The 19717-nt window shown below is 42.1% G+C and overlaps 2 protein-coding genes across 3 annotated transcripts; one reads left to right on the forward strand and one right to left on the reverse strand.

The window, feature by feature from the left end:
• The first annotated feature begins 1897 nt into the window (after window positions 1–1897).
• LOC135711440 (zinc finger protein 572-like) lies at window positions 1898–4999 on the forward strand. 2 transcript variants are annotated; one of them, XM_065234307.1, is made up of 9 exons: window positions 1898–2112; window positions 2200–2744; window positions 2801–3059; window positions 3134–3256; window positions 3315–3442; window positions 3514–3781; window positions 3841–4126; window positions 4185–4312; window positions 4405–4999. In XM_065234307.1, the coding sequence occupies exons 1-9, from the start codon at window positions 1978–1980 to the stop codon at window positions 4864–4866; spliced, it is 2334 nt and encodes a 777-aa protein (XP_065090379.1). In that variant the 5' UTR covers window positions 1898–1977; the 3' UTR covers window positions 4867–4999. The 2 variants fall into 2 exon arrangements, with proteins under 2 accessions (XP_065090379.1, XP_065090384.1); XM_065234312.1 differs by having other exon boundaries at window positions 3844–4126.
• An 8191-nt stretch (window positions 5000–13190) lies between these two features.
• Window positions 13191–15668, reverse strand: Sidpn (similar to Deadpan). The gene is made up of 3 exons (XM_065234773.1): window positions 14999–15668; window positions 14571–14936; window positions 13191–14509 (listed from the first exon to the last, which is right to left on the reverse strand). The coding sequence occupies exons 1-3, from the start codon at window positions 15575–15577 to the stop codon at window positions 13835–13837; spliced, it is 1620 nt and encodes a 539-aa protein (XP_065090845.1). The 5' UTR covers window positions 15578–15668; the 3' UTR covers window positions 13191–13834.
• Between the last annotated feature and the right edge of the window lie 4049 nt (window positions 15669–19717).

Below are 19717 nucleotides of genomic sequence, written 5' to 3' on the forward strand. Positions count from 1 at the left end.
TGAATAAAAGCGTTTACTTTACTTTTTCCGTAAGAAAAGCACGGGAAAGTAAAGTAAACTCAAGAACAACATATGAAAAAGGCATACAAGCTTTTTGTAAACAAACCTTCTTATGCCCTTTTCTCGCCACCCATATGACATCAACGCAAACCAATAACATTAGTGGGTAGGGGAAGCTTTAAGGCCCAAGCGCAATGAAAGCGGAAACGGAACGGCAGCGACAGCGGAAAAGCCCGATCTGAATAAGCCTACTTGTCAGATTGAAAACAAGTTAGAACCAAATCGACATCGGTTAGGCTTCTTGATGTCATTTGTGATAACTTTCAAACTTTCCGTTTCCGTTCCGCTTGCGTCCACATTGCAATGAGTGGCAGTAGGTACACAGCAAAAAAAGTTGTTGAATATTACATCGAAACTGATGCAACCAGGTCAATCCATCGGTTGTGTAATATCACATTGTACGATGTACATCGATTTTGCGAACAAAATTACATCCATTGATGTAATATTGTATCTACTTTTTGCTATTACATCATTATTTCATACATCAGCTTGAATTACGTTGATCGATATTACATTTTTTTTTGCTGTGTATAGAGCATTTTTGTAGTTTTGATATGATTCTGCGTTTTGTTTTGCAATGGTCCATTCCGCTTTGCTCCATTCAATGAGATCAGTGACGTTAGATCAATTAATACTAATGGCAGTTACTGGGGGTAGTATATTAAATTGATTAAAATTTTTAATCCTGAAATTATCTGTTTGCCTTTTTATATAAACATATTAAATTTATTTGTATGTATTTTAGGGGGAGTAATGGGTTATTTAATGAGAAACGTAAAGTTATTTTTATTTTAATAAGTCATTAGTAATTTATATATAATTTTTTAAAGGGAGTATATGATTTAAACCTGTAATTTCTACAATTTGTGTTATTAAATGACTATTGATTTTAGGAATATATTGTTACAAAAGTTTTGATAAAGGATGAATTGTCCAAGGATAAGGGGCTTGTTGATGATTTGTCGAGGGGGACGACTCTATCTACGATGCAGGAAAGATTGTGTTTTGCTGTGGCTAGCTGCGTGCACGCTGAGTAGATAGAAAGAAGATTGACGATGATTCTGAACTTGAGATTTAGATGTGTCGCCCTCCTCGTGATTTGTCAAGTGTTGCTATCATTTTTTTTTTGCAATTTGTTAAAATTGTAGTTTTTTTTCCAGTTCATTGATTTGAAAGGTTCAAGCGGGTTAATTTCTAGCCGTAAATTGTAGTTTTATCATTATTATAATATTAGCACAGACAAACAGACGTAACTCTTTGAAAAAGTTTTTCTTGAAAACATAGTATCTCACAACATAGGACCTCAGTAACGACATCTATCATGCTTCTCGTGGAACACAAGCTTGCTCCCTAACTCGCAAACAATATTGCATGAAAGTTCTACAGAATGTATAGAAACGTCAAAGTGATCCGATGCCAGCGCAGCGGCGAGTAGTTCGCGAAACTGATAATATTCAAATCAACCGTTTAATGCGTGAACGAAGATACACAATGAAGATTTACGTCTGTTTGTCTGTGATATTAGCATCAAATAAAATATGCCGATGATGTTGTTGGTTTGCGTGAGTGACCCTCGGTTGGCGAGAAAAGGGCATACAAAGGTTTGTTTACGAAAAGTTCGTATGCCCTTTTCACATGTGGCTCTTGAACTATTTTTATTAATACGGCCCATTGTAAAAATCTATGTTTGTGACACATAAACGTAATATGATTAATTCTCTCAGTGTATGGATTTTACTGATTTTACCGATTTTACTGACCTGAAGTCCATTTGACATTTGGCGTCTGAACGTCGAGCGAACGGTGCGATGTCAAGTAAACAAAAACATGGACGCGTTCGGTTGGCTTTCGTGGGAAAAAGTTGAATTAATCTAAATTTTCTGTGTTTTTCTTCATTTTAAACACCGACCGAAGATGGATTACCGGCCAAACTTTATCTGCTTCGATCAGGTATGTCGGATTTGCATGAAGAACAGCACCGAATTGCAATCGATCTTCGGTCACCCGCAGGACATCCCCGAACTTATTCGGCTTCTGTCGAAAGTGGAGGTGAGTTTGTATGGTGTGGATTCTGTATCCTACGGGATATCCTCGGATTATCCTTGAATGATAATATTTTCGCTGTGCCATGTGCAGGTCTTGGAGGATGATGTACTCCCGAAGCAGATCTGTTCGGAGTGCATGATCTTCGCGGGAAATGCGGCAGAATTCAAGGAACGTTGCATTCAATCGAACCGAACGTTGAGGGAATACATTTCGGAGAACGCGGAAGACCACAAGCAGTACTTTTTGAAAGAGGAGCCTGATTTGGTGGGGGAGGATGGAGACAGTATTCCGCTGGGACCGGAATTCATCAAATGTGAGATTGATGAGTCGAGCAGCGAAAAGCCTGATGAGGGGGGCAATGATTTCGAGATTGCCGATGGTATTGATAGCGTTAGTGACGAGGAAGACGATGATCGGGAGGAGGAAGAGGAGATTAGGATTGATCGGCGTATTCGAAGACGCAGGACGCGGAACACGGTAATTGATGATTCGGATGATGAACCGCTGATATCGAAGAGAAGGAAAAGCGAAAACCATAGCTGCACGATGTGTGATGAAAAGTTTAGAAACAAGGCTCACATCAAATTTCATATGCAAAGCGATCATGCTGATGAGAAAACTTCCAAGGAAGATAAGTAAGTTGTGTCGAAGATTTGTTGTGTCATGATTTAACATTTTCTGTATATGGCAGGATTCGTCAGTGTTTTTACTGTCCGAAAGCGTACTCAAATTACGAGTATCTGAAGATTCATTTGAACTTCCATCCCAGGAACGAATGGACATGTCCGATGTGCGGCAAGGAAATGAAGAACAAAGGTAAATTCATCGATCATTTGAGGATGCATGCCAACGAACGCCATTACAGATGTGATATATGTGAGAAAGATTTCACATCGCACAAGTACATCGCCAACCACATGAAGATGCACAAGCGGAAGGGTGAAAAGAGTGTATGTATTGTTAATTTTATGTGATTTGGGAAGTCTATTAATGTTGATTTACAACGCCTTACTGTCAATTTTAGAGTACATACAACTTTGAAGATTCTAGTGATAGCGATTACGATCCAGTGGAAGATGATAAAGAGGAGGAGGAGGAGGATGAGGAAGAGGAACTGAATCTGTCGGACAAAGAGGACACGATTCAGGTATTATTTTATGAATATAAAATGTATCAATGTGTTAACATACATACGCTGGTTTCAGAGTGCCTACCAGTTGAATCCGGATGCTCCGAAAAATTGTCCGGTGTGTAACGAAACGTTCGAAAAAGTGACGTACGTGAAGTTTCATCTGGAGAGTGAACATATTCCCCTAGATGAATCCACTCCAAAGTAAGTAGACTATTTTAATAGTGTTCGAATTTAGAGAGCCCATCCTTTTAATGAGAGTCTTTAAATTGCAGAGTCCACCATTGCGTAACGTGTAAGAAAAATTACATGACATTCGATCATCTCATGAACCACATGAAACTACATGCGGAGAAGATTTGGAGCTGCCCGGAATGCAAGAAGCAATTTCGCCGTCTCGATAAATACAAGGATCACCAGAAGATCCACCAGAATGATCGTACCTTCCTGTGCGTGTACTGTGGTAAGGATTTCCCTACGACCAAGTACATGAACCGCCACTTGCAGACTCACATCAAGGAGAAGGTTCAAAAACCGGAAGAGGTAAGCTGCTTTGGTCTAAATGATCTGTCGAGCAAAATGTTAAGTGTTCATTTCCGAAGGAGTTCGAGTGTGAAGTTTGCGGAAAGAAGATGAAATACAAATCAAACTACACCAACCATATGAAAACCCACGGACCGGCGCATGTCAAACCGATCAAGCAGGATCCGGAGTCACCCCCCAAGAAGATCTATCTGTGCAGTATATGTGGCCGAAATTGTGGCTCTTCCAGTAATTTAACGGTACACATGCGGCGCCATAATGGACAAGCCATCTGTTCCTGTTCAGTTTGCGGCAAAGGATATCCCCGTAAGGCTGATTTAGTTATGCACATGCGAAGACATACAGGTACTGTCATCGGTGATTTCTATTTGACGAACTTCTCTGATCTACCCTTCAAACTTAGGTGAAAAACCATACGAATGTTCGACATGCGGTCGAGGCTTCGCCAGAAGAGACAAATTGCGAATACACATTCGAACGCACACCGGAGAGAAACCATATGCTTGTCCTTGTGGACGGGCATATGCTCAGGTATGTCATTTAACCGTTTCTATTTCAAACTGATACATAATAAGAACACTCGAAATCAAATTTGATTTTCCCACGCAAATATCACAATCTAGAAAAACGATCTCAAAACTCACCAGAAGCGCAACACGTGCGGTCAAAACTTTGACATCACAAAGTTAATGGCTCCCTATCAGACATCGATCTGTGTACGGCCGCAGCCTCATCCGGTGCCACCTCCTCCAAGGGAACCTCCCGCCCCACCTGTACCGGTCGCCTCCAGCACGGTAGTGATTGCCCCGACCATTCAACCATACGCCAACACCAACTCCGTATATTCCACGGTTACACAACCGATGACCAGTGGTGGGACTGCCGGAACACCCGGTATGCCCAGTGTGCCTCCGTCACCGCATCACGATCTGAGCAGAATGTCCGACTCGGTTCCGAACAGTCCCGTCGATCTGATGACTCATCGGCATCCTTTTGCGCCGTTCCCCGGTGGTGGTGTTGGCAATATGATGCCGAACTACTCTAATCCGTATCAACAGCCCAAGGTCGATATGTGCAATCAGTGAGTGCATTTCTTTTTTAAATCTTTGACTCTCATTCGCTGCGAAATGGTGGAGATTTTTAACTCTTAGTTTTTATTTATATTAATGCCGTACGATAAATAGGCAATAAGCAATAAACTTGATGCATAAGGCATTACTGAGCGGATGAAGAAGCATTGAATTGGATGACAGCCCTCCTTCTTTAGAACACTTTCAAACTCCACCAAAAATATCGGTGAACTAGTCAGCAGTCTTTTTTGTTTGTTTTATTATTGTTACTTTAACCCTATAGGTCATTCATGACGTGACCGGGAAAGATACAGGATACGTTTCCTTGCTGCAGGCTAAGGAAGACTACTATGAAGCCCCCAATAGTGTTAACCTTATCAACTGTAGTATTGCGTATTGCGCACATGATAAGTGCAGATTCGCTTATAAAAGTGCGCTTTTACGTTAAATCGTTTCGGTGTCTTCGGATCACTTATTCCTTGGTTCATAATGAATAAGTGCGCAGAAGGCACCAAGATGATAAAACGTAAAAGCGCACTTTTATGAGTGATTCTGCACTTTTAAAGAGTCTCGTTTTATTTGCAATTGATAATAAGGAAAAAAAATAAACATTAAAAAACATTATGCAAAAAAACAAGCTATTACTGGCAAGTATATTGACGTTTCAGCTTCTCCTTTGCCTGATATCGCTTCAACTTCTAGCTGTGTTTCCGGTTCTACGACCTCCACACTAGCCACATCATGTCCATGCATCCGTCCTGCCAACTACCAGCAGGTTTATGCCGCCACCTGCTCTTCCTCGGATCCGGGACACCCTAAAACAGGCACTGAGGAAGCTTCCGAACCTCCTGACCCAGTCGCGCTTGCTGCAGACATCCGCCATCGTCATCGTCCCAGTCCTGTGTTCGGTGGTGGTATCGGGGGCTTCCGGCCTGCAACCTCAGGCGAGTATGTTAGCGATTCCGAGCTTTCGGTACCTGATGTCCTTTCGATTTCTAGTTCCCGTGATTGCTCCTCGAATGGTCTCCGGATCTATTACAAAAACGTGCGTGGGCTGAGGACTAAAATCGACTCGTTTTTCCTGGCTGTTGCGGAGGCCGAATATGATTTGATTGTGCTGACGGAAACGTGGCTGGACGACCGAATTTACTCATCGCAACTTTTCGGGTCACTCTATTCCGTCTTCAGAACTGACTGGTCTGCCCTAAACAGTCAAAAATCGCGCGGTGGCGGAGTCCTGATTGCAGTATCTACTAGACTAGCCAGCTACGTAAGTACGTCACCCATTTCCAGTCAACTGGAACAGCTGTGGATTGTCGTTGAACTTCCACAAAGCAAGCTTAGTGTAGGCGCAATATACCTGCCTCCCGACCGCAAAAACGACTGCACGATCATCCGTGAGCATGTGGAATCGTTAGGCTCAATTTCGTCACAATTAAGTCCCAGCTCTCCCGCTTTCGTATTTGGTGACTACAATCAAGCTGGTCTGCAGTGGCGCTTCACAGACAGTGGCACACCATTAATTGATCCACTGCTTTCGCATATGCCGGTTGCTTGCTGTGCTCTTTTGGACGGTTTTAACTTTTACGGGTTCACACAAGTGAATAGTTTTCCGAACCGAAATGGACGTTTGCTAGATCTTGTCCTGGCAAATGATTCCGCACTACCGGGCACTTCTGTTTCCTTGCCGGTCGAGCCACTGATTGATCTAGATGCCGATCATCCCGCTCTCGTTGCGTCATTTAGTTTACCTACGCCGATTCTTTTTACGTCGTCATCTGAGTGCTACTCTTTGGACTTTCGCCGGGCCGATTATGTTGCATTGAACAATGCGCTTGCGGAAATTGATTGGCAATTTATCGAAACTGCCGCTAGCGTGAATGATGCAGTGGATTTTTTCAGTGCTGCACTGGAAGATGCTATTTTCCGCATTGTCCCAGCTCGACGACCTCCGCTAAAGCCTGCATGGTCTAACTCACGCCTACGCGTACTAAAACGTCAACGCTCTGCCGCCCTCCGAAAGTATTGTAACTCTCGCTCGCCGTACTACAAACGACTGTTCAATTTTGCGAGTCGTAGTTATCGAAATTACAATCGTTTTCTCTATAATCGACACGTGAGACGCACGGAAGCGAACCTTCGCACGAATCCGAAAAGTTTTGGGTCGTTTGTCAACTCCAAATGGAAGGAATCCGGGTTGCCTTGTTCCATGTTTCTCGGGAATGACTCGGCTAATAGTGAAAGAGAAAAATGCGACTTGTTTGCTAGTCATTTCAAGCAAATGTTCCACGATTTCTCCAGTTCGCCAACACAAGTGCTGGACGCTACTGTTGAGATGCCACGTGATGTGTTTAGTTTCGTTATTCCGTGCATTTCAGAAGACATGGTGATAGCCGCAACACGCAAACTGAAGCTCTCGTTCGCCGCCAGACCTGACGGCATTCCGTCATCAGTTATAAAACGTTGGCAGGATGGCAAGTCGATACTGCGTATATGGATCTAAAAGCTGCATTTGACACGGTGGACCATAATATCTTGCTGGCCAAGCTGGCGATCTCGTCAACTGCTGTGGATTGGTTCAGATCTTACTTGGAGAATCGCTATGTACATGTCAAGATTGGCGCGTCGGAATCGGATGTTTTCTCAAACAACTCGGGAGTCCCGCAAGGCAGTAACCTAGGACCACTACTATTTTCGATCTTTTTAAACGACGTCGCCTTGCTGATACCATCAGCGTTTTCTATGCAGACGATACGAAAATCTGCAAAATTATTAAAAGCCTCTCGGACTGCTGCGATCTCTAGAATAAAGGGCGAACACGAAATTATTGCGACACATTCAACAGGGCATAACTTTTTTACCATTGGGTAAAAATTAACCAAATTTTGCACACTTTCTCATTGATGTGTATTGTGTACATGCTGTCAAACTCGAAGTCGTGTTTTTCAATTCAACGAAAATGGAGGTGAACCAACGCAAGTTGAGAGAACAAATTCTTTCCAAACACCTGGAATTTCCTGACCTGTCGCACCGGCAGTTGAGAAAAATGTTGAACATTCACCATTCAACCGTCTCCAGAGTGTTGAAGCGGTTCCAGGAGCGGTTGACGTTGGACCACGGCAAAGGAGCTGGAAGAAAACCGGGACCGGAGAACAAAAAGACTGAGGGAAAGGTGAAGCGGATGATTAAAGCAAATCCCAACGTCTCAAACCGTGATTTGGCTAAAAAGATCGGCATGTCGCAGAGCTACGTCCAGAATGCAAAGAAGAGAGCTGGGCTACATACATACAAGGTACAGAACTTCCCAAACCACGATGAGCGGCAACAATCGATGGCTAAAACTCGGGCACGGAAGCTCTACGAGAAGATGCTGACAAAATATGGCTGCTGTGTGATGGATGACGAAACGTATATAAAAGCCGATTTTAAGCAAATTCCGGGGTTGGAGTTTTTCACCGGCAAGAGCAAGTTCGATGTGGACGACAAATTTAAGAAGAAGAAAATGTCGAAGTTCGCCTCCAAATATCTCATTTGGCAGGCCATCTGCTCTTGCGGACAGAGGAGTGAGCCTTTCGTGACTGACTGAGTGCCTCGAGAAGCGCCTTTTGCCGTTCTTGTAGCAGCACGACGAAGCTCCGCTATTTTGGCCAGATTTGGCATCATGCCACTATTCTAAAAGTGTCCTGGAGTGGTATGAGGCCAATTCTGTCCATTTTGTTCCAAAGGACATGAATCCGCCAAACTGTCCGGAGCTGCGCCCGGTGGAGCAGTACTGGGCAATAATGAAGCGGGATCTTTGGAAGAGCAAGAAGACAGTTAAAGACGAGAAGGACATGTTAAGAAAATGAAAAAAAAAACTGAGAAACTGGTACCGGATGACACTGTAAAGACTTTGATGGAGGGCATCAAGCGAAAATGCGTTCAATTTTACACTCAAGGCTCCATCGATTAACTTTTCTTTTGATTTTTGAAGTAAATATATGTATAAAACTACCCTAAAATTTTGGTTTGATTCTAAACATTATAAGAAAATTGGCATGACATTTTCGGTGTCGCAATAATTTCGTGTTCGCCCTTTATGTTAGGTATTTTTGCTGACTGGTGTTCGAGAAATTTGATGAGTCTAAGCATAGAAAAATGTAACATTATTTCCTATTACCGAAAAATCGAACCAATCATGTTTGACTATGTTCTCTACGGACGCTGTCTTGCTCGTGTAGAGCACATAAAGGATCTCGGCGTTACCTTGGACTGCAGACTCACTTTCAGAATCCACTACAATGACATCATCTCCAGAGCTAATCGACAATTGGGCTTTATTCTAAAATTGCCGACGAGTTTCGTGACCCGCTATGCCTCAGGTCACTTTACTGCTCTCTTGTGCGATCCTTATTGGAGTCAAGTTTAGTTGTTTAATGCCCTTTCCATGCTAGCTGGATCACTAGAATTGAATCCGTTCTACGCAAGTTTGTGAGATATGCTCTCCGTTTCCTCAACTGGCGTGACCCAACGAACTTGCCACCGTACGAGGAGCGTTGCCGTCTCCTGGGAATCGAGCCATTAGAGGTGAGACGGACGGTCGCTCAAGCTGTGTTCGCTGGAAAGCTGCTTACAGGTGACATTGACTGTCCAACACTGCTGTCACAGCTAAATATGTATGCCCCTGAGAGGTCTCTTCGTCAACGCGACTTTCTGTTTTTGGAACCACGGAGCCGGAATTACACACAACACGAGCCAATTCGAGCAATCAGCCGGCAATTCAACAACTTTTTTTATATGTTCGATTTCAATGTATCACCTGACGTGTTTCGTCATCGGCTACTTGGCCTTTTCCTCGGCCTTTTCCGTACCGTTGACCGTTACTATTTAGTTCAAGTTTTATTCATTTAGACAATGTTAGAGATGAACTAGCTTAAGGCTAAAAATCTCTTAAATAAAGAATTAAAAAAAAAAAAAAATTTAGACAATAATTGTCAGTTGAATTTTTCTATAAACAATAAAACAACAACAACAATATCTTATAGACAGTTCTCCTGCCGGCGAAAAACGGATGGAAACCCTAATAAAAATGGTATGGTTAATTTGCTTAACGACGTGTTCTGGGTATCATCCAAACCATTTGTGGAATAGTTCAATGATTTGGGTTATCGTTCGTTTATGGTTATTTTTTATTAGGGAACTTTCGACAAAGCGCATCACGGGTGAGATGAAAGTCTAAGACAGATGCAACTCTGTTAAATACTCTCTGCGGTCTGCAAATTGCACCGTCTTCTTCTTCTATGTCTTCGCATTTCAAGCTTATCGCATATTAGCTTATTACGTGCTCTCAACTTAGTGTTCCAGCATATGCACTTCCACAGTTTTTAATTGAGAGCTTTCGATGCTTGTACCATTTACGCATTGGTATAATTGTGTGGTAAGTACAATTATACCATAGAGGTAACTCTAAGACTAGTAGGTCCCGAAGAAGAGTGCTCAACTTTTTGGCTCAGTTCTGGTACTATCTTCGGTCCCAAGCTAATCGATTCACCCCTCGAAACATAGTAAAATCCTCTAACCCCTCATTTTATCTGTCAAACTTTCATAGCGAATCAAAACAAACATTGTGTAGTACTAGAATTCGACTAGAATGGGGTACGTTAATCGTTTTGCTTGGGACCGATAGGCTAGTCAAGTAGTGAGTCAATTTCAAATCGATTAGTTTCGTATTGTTGATTATACCCTATATGCCCGGGGAGCCGAAACATTTTCCAAATCGATTAACGAACCGAACAGTAAAATATTTGTACACGCAAACCAAAAATCTATTACAAAATATGTTAGTTCCGTTTCCTATCATCCTCTGTTCATGAACATCGCAACGAATGTTAGAAATTGACCATGCAGGCGATGTAATGGTTTTTTGTCTTTTTCTATTTCGTGTTCCATCTACGCTTTCGACTATACTAGTAAGCTTGTAGAACGACGCACATTGTAGAACATTGTAGAACGACGCACACACTTCTTGTCTCGAATCTCTCCATCAGAACAAGCTTACGAAGTCGAGCATATTCAGAAGCATAGAGAGAGCAGTGTAGAAAGCACAGGTCTGATAATCGCAACGTCCGTGGTTCGAGTCCAGTCGGCAACCTTTTTTCTATTTTTTTCGACATAATTAATTTCACTCACTAATACACTCAACATTTTTCGGTCTCCAATTTTCTTACATCGGACCGCAGCTAGGTATATCGCATCCTCGGTTCATGCGGTCTCCACTAACATCCTCTGATGATGAATCACACATAATTGTAAGCGAATCTTACATCCCCCGGTTGGGTGTAGCATTAACTTCTTCAGAGGATCATCACCGATCGTTTCAAACAAGTTTTGCACTCTCATTGGTGGAAAAATGACAGGACAGCGAACAAAAAATAATCGATTAGTTGTTAATCGAGTAATTAAAAAATGGGACATCTCTGATTTTGGTGTGATTGTTTTGATAAAAAAGCGCGCACCGAGGGGGCAGCTAAACCACAAAATTACCTTGCATACTGGGGATATTCATTGGATGAAAGGGACCGTGAAAGAGGACACTAAAATTGAAAGTTTTTCTTCCGACAGTTTCATCTTAGTATTCATCTTTGGCATTACTGCTCATAAAATGAAATTTTTACAGAAATAATTAATCTACATGATTAGTGATAGGCTAGAAACTAGCTCCATGTTTGATGCTATTCAAACTGGAGTATAATTTGCGAACAATATCGTCTTTGAAATTCTATAACGGATTGGAATGCTCGATCTCTTAACGATAATGAAGACGAACTATTTAACTTTTTAAGAATTTATAACGTGAATACTGCCGTTATAACTGAAACGTTCCTTAAACCTGACCATAAGGTTAAAAGGAGGGACGTAAATTATTTCATTTATCGTTGCAGAGCAAACATTCTAAGGTGACGCTAGTTAGCAGTTTAGACGCCATACTGGATGATGAACTTACCGAGGACTTTGATTTGCTCGGGCTTATTGTGGCACTTACGTAGAGCACCAGTCATGTTCACGAAAATTTTAATCAGTTCATCTGCTGAGAGAACAGATCGGGGTTGTTGTTTAGCGCTGGTGGTTGTCTCCAGAATCCAGCAGAATCACCAGAAGCTTCTTGAGAAAGGGGGGAGGGGTTGCACCCGCTAATTTGCTTGCCTTTGCTGGGAAGCTCGAAGAGGCGGAAAATCCTCCGTCTTGAATGCTGGGGTTTTGTCCTTCTTGCGTCCTGGTTGATTGTTGCTTGCCGCCTACTTTCGGATACGTTTGAAGTCCTCGCGTCTGTCGGAACCTTGATGTGCACCACCACAGTTGGCATATTTTAACGCCACGGCTCCATCCGCAGGGTAGTCAGAAGTGACGTGTTCGTGAGTTGCGGGTACCGTGTCCAAAATTGAGGCCCCGCTGGCACTGCGCTACGTCACGATGCCCTACCCCCCATTGAACGCCACCGTCCCTTTCTGGAAGTGCACCAGGAAAACACAATCCGGGTACGTCTTCACGTTTTCGTCTCTCCTTGTCATCCGGAAGACAGCGATTGGGGCCAGCTTGTACCGGTCCTTAATTTCGGCTTCGACCATCTTTGGGTCGAAGTTTGGTAGACCCCTGGTGACTACCTTGAAGGGCTTTGCACCGGGATGTCACGCGTGAAGAATTCCGCCTTGGAATCCTTCAAGTATTTTACGGCCACCTCGTACTCCGCTTTCGTACGGAGCAACACCTTGGTGCCGATCCTGCCGAGCTTAAACTCAGCGGCGACGCCCAGCTATGTGAAATCGCCAATCAGCATGTTGAATGGCACTTTCTTTTCCACCAGTGGAGGAAGCTTTATTTTTGCCGCACTCGGGCCGGCAGAATTCTCGTTGTCAACGGCGTTGGCGAAATCACCAAAGAACGCTGACGTTCGTCGCGGTGGCATCGTCACGTCCACTCGCACCATCGGATTGGCCCTGATTTTTCTTCCCCTTCTTGGTCCGCTTCACCGTGGCTGAGGTGGTATTCCCAACATCGGTGGGAAGAGTAGCGTACCTATTCGAAATAGGTACACTCAAGCTACCCTCACCGCTGTTCTTCTTCTCCGCTTTCGAGCGCTGTCTTCCCATCACACGAAGCGACTGACTAGAAACTTTCGAACAACACGACAGAGCGAGCAAAAACCGAACTGTACTGCTTGACGGTCAAGCAGAGAATGTCACTGTCTAAAACTGATTCAAACTCGCACGGTGATGCTCACTACCTTTAAAGCAACGCACAGTGTTAATGGTCGTCGCTGATTGGTTGGGCTGTTGGTAGACAATAATACAAATTTTCACAAATTTTTGGAATAATTTTTATTTCTACACTCTACCATACAGTATTTCTGCTGAGGATAGCTGTGTACGTTTCTGGCATTACTTACTGCCATTCAGCCGCTATTTTCCTGAAACATTGAACAACAATATACTATTTTGCTTGCATCGTCAATTTTGAATTGATTTGTGTGATTTAGTTTTATCTGATATTCATAATATTTAGCCAAAATGCGATCAATTACAGTTTGTGTTAATTATTTTAGCTTGTCATTCAAAATTGTCCTTCCATGAAGTTTAATTTATTTGTTCTACCGTTATAGACTATATTGCACCCGTTAGTCTGTTTGTAGTACAAGCAATAGCATAGTTTTATGATTACAGTTGAGATCATTTTCATTTTAAAGTGTTAAGAATACACTGTTCTCCAGAGTATGGGATGCCAAAGAGCTACGAATTGGCACTCATCTATATATGCAGATGCTGTAGGTATTTGTGTATACTTTTTAGTAGACGTTTGAACTGGCAAGGAGGTTGTAAAGCTTCCGTTTATAAACTATCGGTTGATCTAGAACTCAAGGGCTACACTCGGACAGTGTCACAATCTTAGAATATAAGTAAAATATTGCACGATTGATAGCTTATGTACAATTGTCTATTGCATTGGACTTCTACCAGGGTCGCCACATGCTGTCATCGCTTGAACCATCATTGTGCTGATCATGCGAAGGACCTTCGTTCGATGAAATGTTCTCGTACGAACTGCTGGGGCCTGCTGGATGTTCTACCTCATCCCGTTGTTTATCCTCCGTTGCATCATGAGATGACGATGCCAGTGGACTAACCGGACCCGCTTCTTTCTTGATACTATGATTGGAGCATTCGTTTTCGGTGTCATCAACCTCTGTCACGGAGACGAGGGTTTCTTCAACGGGATCGTCAACTTCCATCTTGCTGACTGGTGGTGGAGTTGGAGGTTTTGGAGCAGACTTTGCCATCAAAGCTCGGACGTCCTCTAACGTCATCTTGCTGATGGAATCCGGAATGCCAAGGGACTTTTTGTACAACTCCCAGTAGTTTTCGTCTACGTTTTCGGGCAGTGAGTGAAGATTGGCCAGAATATCTGCGGTCATCTTTTCGTGTAATGCAGCTTGCCGGCGGTTCTGTTCGATGAGCGTTTCAAAGTCGGTGGCCGGATGCGTAGGAGGATGTTCTACGATGGGTTGAGTGCTTAGGCCGAGTGCCGTAGCCAACTGGATGTAGTGGTCAGGTATGAGCAGTGCCATTTGGCTGTCATTTATCCGAACCTGAGGAGGATATGGTGGCGCTGGAAGGTGCTCGGAATGCTGTGGAAAGAATACGTTGATTATAATGCAGAACTAATGAATTATTGAGTTTAGTGGTTACATTAGAAACGTCCTTATCGGATTCCATGATTCCTGTAGATGGGGTTGGAGAAGAAATCGCAGGCGAGGTTGTAAATCCACTTGGCATTAGACCGGATTCTTGTTTGATAGCCGTCGGATCGATACGGCAGTTCTTGAGGTTGTTCATGTCAATCAGTTTTTGCTGTTGCGTCAGTATCATTTTGTTGAGCGAGATATGACTGGCAAAGGGTGAAACCACGCCTGAACTACTGCCAGGCTGACTTGAAACACCGATCAGTTCACCACTATGGCTCATATCATCCAGATGATGACCAACTAGGGGCTGCGGTGAGTGTAAAGATTTGGTCCTATGACTTCCGCGGTTGTTGTTTTCGTCTTGGTGGTGCTGCAAATATTCATAATTGAACTTGGATTCTAATTTAGAAAATTAACGAAGATCAAACTTACCACTTTCGGAGTGGGTGTTAACAATCCAAGGTCCGTTGTAGGACTCCGGTATGCATATGGAGATCTGCCTATTTCCCGATTGGTCTTGCTGAAGTCCAACGGGTTCGAATCCTGACCGCTATAATCTAGGATGTCTTTGGTTTTCTTTATCCCCGCGTGATTTTCATAGATGCTCTCCACCTGTGTCGTTTCCGTTGTGCTGCCATTGGATATCTTCGGGCATATTTCGGTATCGATTTCCGCAATGCAATTGTCCAGGTGCCGCAGCAGCCTGGCCTTGGAACCTGCATCCGTGAGCGTCGGAACACTAGGTAGTGGAGGTGGTTCAGGTGTAGCCAAGTACCGAGCTACTTCTCGTGCGCAATCTGTATACCCTGATCGGTACTTGTCGATGACAGGATTGTCCAAATTTCGGTGTCGTTGAAAGTGCCTCACCGTAAGCTCCAGAATATCAGCCTTTTCCAGCTTGGAATGCTTGGTTTGACCATCACCGGATTTGGTTTTCACTGTGGATTCCAGTATTAGAGCTTTGAGGATAGCTAAGCTCTGATTGATCCGTGCTCTCCTACGCTTCTCCATTAGTGGTTTGTTAGTGCGCTTCAGCGGATCTTGAGATGTGATGAGACCGGTGGCGGTGTTACCGTTCTGTAGATGGGCGTCTAACTTTGATGACAAGGCTGTTGCACTCAGTTCTATAGACACACAGAAAAATATCAATAAAGAGTACCGTATCTATATTCTGGAAATACTTGCCACTTCCGTGTTTATGCCCCTTGTAATCTTTATCCTTCTTTGCAGTCATTGTACGGTAGCTAGTGATAAGGACAAAATAAAAATTCTAATACTGTTGGAAAGAGCCAGCGTGCACGTTGGCAAGCACATTCATTCGTTGCTATTGTGGCTTCTTCTGGGGATTCTGATTGAAAGGGTCTGAAAGATAAGAAAATGGAAATGATGGTTGTTAGATAACTGATAAGTTATTGAACTAGTAGCTAGGTGGGACGAGGTATTTAGATGTCATAATTATTAATTTTGTTATATTCAACTGTTTCTTTCTTATAAAAATATGGGGTTTGGCGACTATTCACGGCATTTGTTTATTTGTTTATTAATAATTCAACTGACAATAAATGTCTAAAACTTAAACCAATTAGGGGCTGTTCATAAACTACGTAGACAATTTTTTGGGATTCTTAAACCCCCCCCCCCCTCCCCCCTGCATAGGCAATTGTCCATACAAAAATTTTAAAATTTGTATGGACCGTGGATAATTGCCACCCCCCCCCTTAACTATAACTAATGTTTAACTAATAGTTACGGTCAACGGTACGAAAGAGGCCAAGTAACCGATAACGAAACGCGTCAGCTCATGAATTGAAGTCGAACACACCGAAGAAGTTATTGAACTGCCGTCTGATTGATCTCGATTGATCTCGTATCTTACCCTACCAATCAGGATAAGGTCATGTTGTCCTCTGCTGCCGAAAAAGTCGTCTCCACTCTAGTCGCAGTCTGCGAAGGGTCCGCAGGTCGCCATCTACTTGGTCGATCCACCTTGCCCGATGCGTACCTCTTCTTCTTCGTCCTGTTGGGTCGCTTTCGAGAGCCATTTTCACAGGGTTGTCGTTCGGCATTCTTACGACGTGCCCAGTCCATCGTAGTCGCCCAATTTTTGTAATGTGGACGATGGATGGCTCTCCCTGCAGCTGGTGCAATTCGTGGTTCATTCGTCTCCTTCACGTTCCGTCATCCATCTGCACTCCACCGTAGATGGTACGCTATACCTTCCGTTCGAAAACACCGTTGGTCCGGCACGAGCATAGTTCAGGTCTCGTGGCCGGAGAGAACCACCGGTCTAATCAGTCTTGTTGATAGTCAACTTCGTGTGGCGGCTAATTTTATTCGACCGGAGCGTGCACCGGAGTCCAACTAGGCACGATTCCCTGCCATAATGCGTCTTTGAATTTCTCTGGTACTATTTTCGGCCCAAATACATGAACTCGTCGACCACCTCGATTTCGTCACCGTCAATCTGAAGTCGGGGTGGAAGGCTAACATTGTCTTCCCTAGAACGTCTTCTTCTCATGTATCTCGTTTTCGATGCGTTGATGGCAAGTCCAATCTGCTTAGCTTCATCCTTCAGTTTGATGTACGTTTCCTCCATTGTCTCAAAGTTTCGTGTCATGATGTCGATGTCATCGGTGAAGCCAAGAATCTGGATGGACTTTCTGAAAATCTTGCCATTCGTGTCTATCCCAGCTCTTCTGATCGGTGTGAAGTCTCTTTAATTAAGTAACCTAACCTAACCTTCTAACACAATGTTAAATAGCAGAATTGGCTCGTGTGGTGTATCATTTCTGCTCAGTTGTTCCGAAAACAGAAAGTCACGTTGATAAAGAGTTCTCTCGGGGCGTATGGATTTGGCTGTGCCAGCAATATTGAACAGTCTATGTCACCTCCAAGCAGCATTGCCAGGTTGCCAGATTTATCTGGTACAGCCAGGGAAATTTAAGCTCTGCCAGACAGATTTTTTGAGAAATCTGGCTGATTCCCTATGTTAGTTTATTGTCAGATTCACCAGACATTTTTTTTTCGGGTTTCGCCAGATTTTTTTCGAAATAAACCTGGCATCCCTGCCTGTAAGCAGCTTTCCATCGAACGAGCAATTCTCTACAGATCGACGAATTTTTCAATTTTTTTTAAATTTGTCGGCTCCGATTTTGATGAAAATTTGCACAGTTGTTCTTTTTTAGTGAAGATGCCAATTTGTGTTATCAGTTCTTCAAATTGAATCACGACTACTTTTCAAACAGAGCCTGTGTAAAAATAGTACTAATGAGTTTAAAAATATATATTGCTGAAACGGTTAGTTGGATTGATTTGGTGTCTTGAGCAAAGTTGTAGATATTATTTTGGCAATAATGTTAAAAATATACACTGTAAAAAAATTCGTTTGCTTCAATGAAAAAAATTATATTTGTTATTAAAAAAATTAATTTCTCAAAAAGTACATTTTTGAAACTTTTCGTTTTAAACTTTATTGAAGCTCATAATGTTTGCTACAAACTGGCAAAGTTTGGTGAAAAAAAACAAAAAAGTTAGAATTTTTTGAAAATTTCACGATTTTTACATTTTTATTAAAAACACATGTTTTTCAACCGCGTATATTTTTTCAAGAATCGCATTTTAATTTTGCACAACTTTTTTGAAGACACCGTAGCAATCAAGCAAGCCATTTTTGCAATGTATTAAAATGTTTATTTTATAAGCGCTTTTCTACACAGGCCCTATTGGAAAAGTAGTCGGGGTTCGCTACCCCGAAAAGAAGCACCGTGAAATCAACGAAGGTATTAAGGCTGACGAAGTGAATCAACTCAAAGAAGTTTTAGAAAACATGAAGGAAAAGTTTTCCAATGCATCCACTGCAAGAAGTGAAAAATTATTAATTTTATCGTTATTGCCTTATTCATGGTCAACACAAAAAGTTATGGATCAATTTAATGCTAGTAGATATATTGCAACAGAGGCTAAGTTAATAAAGGAAGGTCATTCGTCAAAAACCGCAAAATATGGCACAGCCTTAAGTGATGAAACAAAATTGGCAGTCATAATTTTTTTTGAAGATAAGCCGGGCAATGCCTGGTCTAAAAGATTATTTGTCTGTGCAGAAAGAAAGAAAACGACAAGCCATTCAAAAAAGATTACTAATGATGACTTTGAGAGAAGCTTATAAACGATTCAATGAAATGAAATGAAATTCACTGCAATGTAAAAATTGGATTCTTTTCATTTGCAAAAATCCGCCCTAAGCAATGTAAACTTTTAACCAGCTCTGGAACCCACAATGTTTGCGTGTGCACAATGCATGAAAACATCAATCTAATTTTACACAGTTTGAAAAAACTTACCAATTTAAATGATGTAAAAACGTTCACTGACAGCATACTATGTGAAAACAAGACAACATATTGCTATCTACGGTGTTGTGAAGATTGTCCAGACTCTTCCGCATTAGAAAACATTTTATTAAAACAATTAGAGGAAAAATGCATTGATCAGCTTTCATTTGAACAGTGGGTTACCACGGATAGACGTGATTTAGAAACTAAATACTGTAAAGCCTGCAGACGAGTTTGTTTCATTTTTCTGCTTGAAATTGACAAGTTTGATACCACATGATTTCATAAAAACGCAGCAATCTAATTTTTTGAAAACTACACGAAATAATTTGCAAGAAGGTGAATTTTTAGTTACTTGCGATTTTTCCGAAAACTACAGCTTTGTGTTACAGGATGAAGTTCAGTCTCATCACTGGAATGTCCAACAAGCTACCATTCATCCATTTGTTATATATTTTAGAGAAAATATGCACGTTAAACATTTAAGTTTTATTATAATTTCTGAAGAGTTAAGGCATGACTCAGCGGCTGTTAACTGTTAATGTTAATAATCATTTAGTTTTGCCACAACAGAGGAATACGAAAGTATGGCTTCACACCTCAACGAGCAATATAATAATGCAAAAATAATTCAAGGAACTCAAAAGTTTCATTCTTTCATTCCTGTTTCAGAAAATGAAATTGAAACCAAACCTTACACAAACTGTAATGATAATGATGCCAAAATATTCAATGTTTTTAATAAGTGATGTAAATAAAAATAGAAAGTAAGCGTATTACAATGAAAATAAATTATGTATCATTTGTCCATAAGATTTCA

Source organism: Ochlerotatus camptorhynchus, unplaced genomic scaffold, assembly GCF_037179485.1.
Source record: "Ochlerotatus camptorhynchus isolate MF236.1 unplaced genomic scaffold, CSIRO-AGI_Acam_v1.1 ptg000038l, whole genome shotgun sequence".
Taxonomy (NCBI): domain Eukaryota; kingdom Metazoa; phylum Arthropoda; class Insecta; order Diptera; family Culicidae; genus Ochlerotatus; species Ochlerotatus camptorhynchus.